The sequence below is a fragment of the Nestor notabilis genome, unplaced genomic scaffold (genome assembly GCF_000696875.1).
Source record: "Nestor notabilis isolate BGI_N333 unplaced genomic scaffold, ASM69687v1 scaffold11658, whole genome shotgun sequence".
Lineage (NCBI taxonomy): Eukaryota > Metazoa > Chordata > Aves > Psittaciformes > Psittacidae > Nestor > Nestor notabilis.
In genome coordinates, this window is record NW_009938769.1 from 10,554 (window position 1) to 13,740 (window position 3,187).

The 3,187-nt window shown below is 58.2% G+C and overlaps 1 protein-coding gene across 1 annotated transcript in view; it reads left to right on the plus strand.

The window, feature by feature from the left end:
• Positions 1–355, plus strand: part of LOC104409595 (zinc finger matrin-type protein 5-like) — a gene marked incomplete at its 5' end in the record, with an annotated part of 5,731 nt that extends 5,376 nt beyond the window's left edge. Inside the window, one exon of the mRNA XM_010019508.1 lies at positions 241–355. Within this exon, the coding sequence (XP_010017810.1) occupies positions 241–355 (115 nt within the window). The remainder of the gene's footprint in view (positions 1–240) is intronic.
• Positions 356–3,187: the final 2,832 nt, after the last annotated feature.

A 3,187-nucleotide genomic window follows, 5' to 3' on the forward strand; every position in this document is an offset into this window, starting at 1 on the left:
AAGAGGCAAAGCCGACATTCCCACATCTCCCATGGACATTCCGAGGAGGATGGCAACGTGTGTGCTGGCTCTTTCATTATCAGCCTTCAAAATGCCGCCCAGTTCCTTGCCTGTGCTTGGGGACCATCACCCCCCAGCCCTGCTCCATGTGCTCTGGTCATGATGTGTTTAGAGCATCCCGGGATGGGCAGCTCTTGCTTTACCCAACAATCACAGCTCAAAAACTGCTCTCACATCCAGCTTAGGTGTGCGAGAGGAGCCCATGTCCGGCGGAGCAGGCGGGATCGCCAGGCGGGAGCACCGGGCAGCTCCTGGGCGAGCTGCAAACCCCAACCCCGGATGGAACCCACGGTGAAACACAACCGCAGGCACAGCCCCTCCACGCTGCTCGTGATGCAGAACCTCCGGATCCAGCTGGATGTGGAGCATCCCCTGCCATGCCCTGGGCTGAGGGGGGCTGGCCAGGGGGGCAATGACGTTTGGGGGTCCTGTAACAGCTTTGTGAGCTCCGGGGCCAAGCATCACGTCACTCACAGGGGTGTCGTGTGCTCCCGGAGGCGCGTAACTCCCAGGTACTTGAGGAACCTGTAAATTCCAGGGTTTTATGGGGGTGTATTTTACAGCGTGGTGTCAGGAGATGTAATGATGGTATGTATCACTGCCAGGGGCGGGATGCAGCTGGTGCGGGCTCTGCCGGGGAGAAAAGGCTCTTTGCAGAGAACCAGGAGCAGGACAAGGCTCTCGGCTCCCTCCGTGCTCCCGCATGGCTGGTACCGGCTCCCACAGGATGCTGCAGGGATGGATGTGCTCAGCATCCCCGGCAGAGCCCGGGCGCCCGGGGTGGGCAGTGGGGAGCCGGCACCAGCCAGAGTGCTGGTTATAGAGCCAGAGCCCAAGTAATTTATCAGGAAGCTTTTAGGGAAATGAGCAGCTTCTGGGCCCCTGCCAAGGCGCAGCCTCGCTGGGCGCTGCCCGCGTCCTCTGGCAGCTCTTGGGGGACAGGGCTGGGGATGGGAATGGGGACAGGGTGAGGAGGGACAGAGACAGGGATGGGGATGGGATGGGGACAGGACGAGAAGGGGGATGGAGGTGGGAACTGGAAGAGGACAGGGCAGGGACACATATAGGGACAGGCATGGAAATAAAGATGAGAATGGAGACAGGGATGGAGATGAAGACAGGGATGAGGATGGGGCAGGGGTGGAGCTGAGACCATCCCACACCAGTTGCAGCACCTTTTCCATCTCCCTCCCTTCCCATCCCAAACCCCAGTGTGGTGCTGTGCCAACCCCAGCCCTGCAAACTCCCAGCCCTGCATTTGCTGCCTGGTTCCTTCTGCCCCACACAGGGTCCTTCTCCCTCCCACTTCCCACCTCCCACAGCACCTTCCCTCATCCCACCACAGCACTCACACAGCAAGAGCCTTTACATTCCTATTCCCAGTGATCCTTTCCCTCCCTTAGCGAGGAGCAGCCACAATGAGCCATCCCCAGCTATGGCAGAGCCGTGCGAGGGGCAGCGGGACTGGGATCCCCCCATGCTCCTGCATTGGGAGCTGCCATCTCCAAACCTGCCAGAATTCCCTTCTCCCAATTCCCATTAAAACTGAGCAGCTTTGAAACGCCGAGCTCTGGAATCACATTATTCCTTTTATCTATTTTTGCTCTTATGTTATTGCATTTCCCAGCAAATTCAATTGTCCTCTTTTGCATTGTGCCCCCTTATGTTTATTCACAGCATCTATAACAAACCTGGTTAAATATATATATACACAGAGAAACACATCTCAAGGCCTTTGGAAACACCACCCCATAAACCCCCAAAACTTTGCTTATGGAGATGAATAAAGCCTCATTCCAGGTGCAGCCCCCTCCGGCAAGGCCGCCGCAGTGATTCCGTTGCTGAGCAGCGCTTCCCATTCCCATTCCTCATTTGGACGCTCACTTCAGTTTGTTTGACAAATTACATGAGATTAAGAACAAACCCAACCCCGGTTCAGTGGAACACAGCCCATTCCTCCCGGCACCCCCAACGCGGGGTGTCCCCCCCTTGCTGCTGGGGAGTGCATCCAGAGGGCGGGAGATCCCATGCAGGCACAAGGAAATGTGTTTTCCCCCTGGATGGGGGAGTCAAACAGGGCTCCAGGGGGATGTGCTCCAGCCCTGATGCCCCAGGGATGGGCTCCTCATGGAAAGGGGACCCCATGGCAGGGGCAGCACCTTTGCCCCATGCTCTCCCAGCTCCGAGAGCTTCCCCCTGGTTGTATTTATTGGTTTAATCTATTTTCCATTAAAAATGCATCCCCCGGGATGGGATCCATTAATGGGGCCGCTCCGAGCGCAGCTCCATTGCTACGGGCTTTGCACCAGCAAATTGTCCCTCAGCACAGGAGGGGGACACCCAGGGCCAGAGCCCACCGTGGGGTGAATGAAGGTGCTCCCCTCCCTGCCAGGATCCCCATCCCGACACCCTGGAGCCTCCAGCCACAGGCTGGATCCTGGTTCCCCCTGGATTTGTTGTTAATCCAGGTGAAAACGCTTTTGGGAAGCTTCTCCCCATCGAGGCTCTTTGTAAGGTGAATGGCCTTAAACCATTCCTCAAATGCCAACACGGCATATCAGGGCCCGGGATTGAGGAGAGGGGAATAAATCCACTGGGAGCTCGTAACGACCCACAGCACGGTCAGGACCCACAGCAGGACCCATGTCTAGACAGGGATGGGGCACACGAGAACGGCCAGGAAGGGGCTCCAGGTTTGGGGCTGCTGGAGGACCCCAGGCGCCCCCCATTGCCCACCTCCCAGCCCAGCAGCACCCATGGGTGCCCTCCCTGCGCCGGCACCCATCGCCCTGCCCCATCACACCGCCAGGAGCCCCAGCAGCCCAGAGCGCTTCAGAAATCCCACGTTTATTTCAGATCTGAAACATCCAACCAGGAAGAAAGAAAAAGAAGAAACCAAAAAACCCGCCCAAAACAACCCCAGAAATGAGGAACCGTCCCAGATCCCAACCAGTCCGGTGCCCAGGGGGTGCTACATACAGGCTGGGGGGCTCTGGGGGTGCAGGGTGGGTGACCCCGGCCATTGCGGGCTCCCTGGCCTCAGGGTCTCTCTGGCTCTTCCCGAGGGAATTCAGCCTAAAGTGCATCAAGCAGGAGGTCCCCGGAGTCCCCCCAGTCTGGCGGGTGG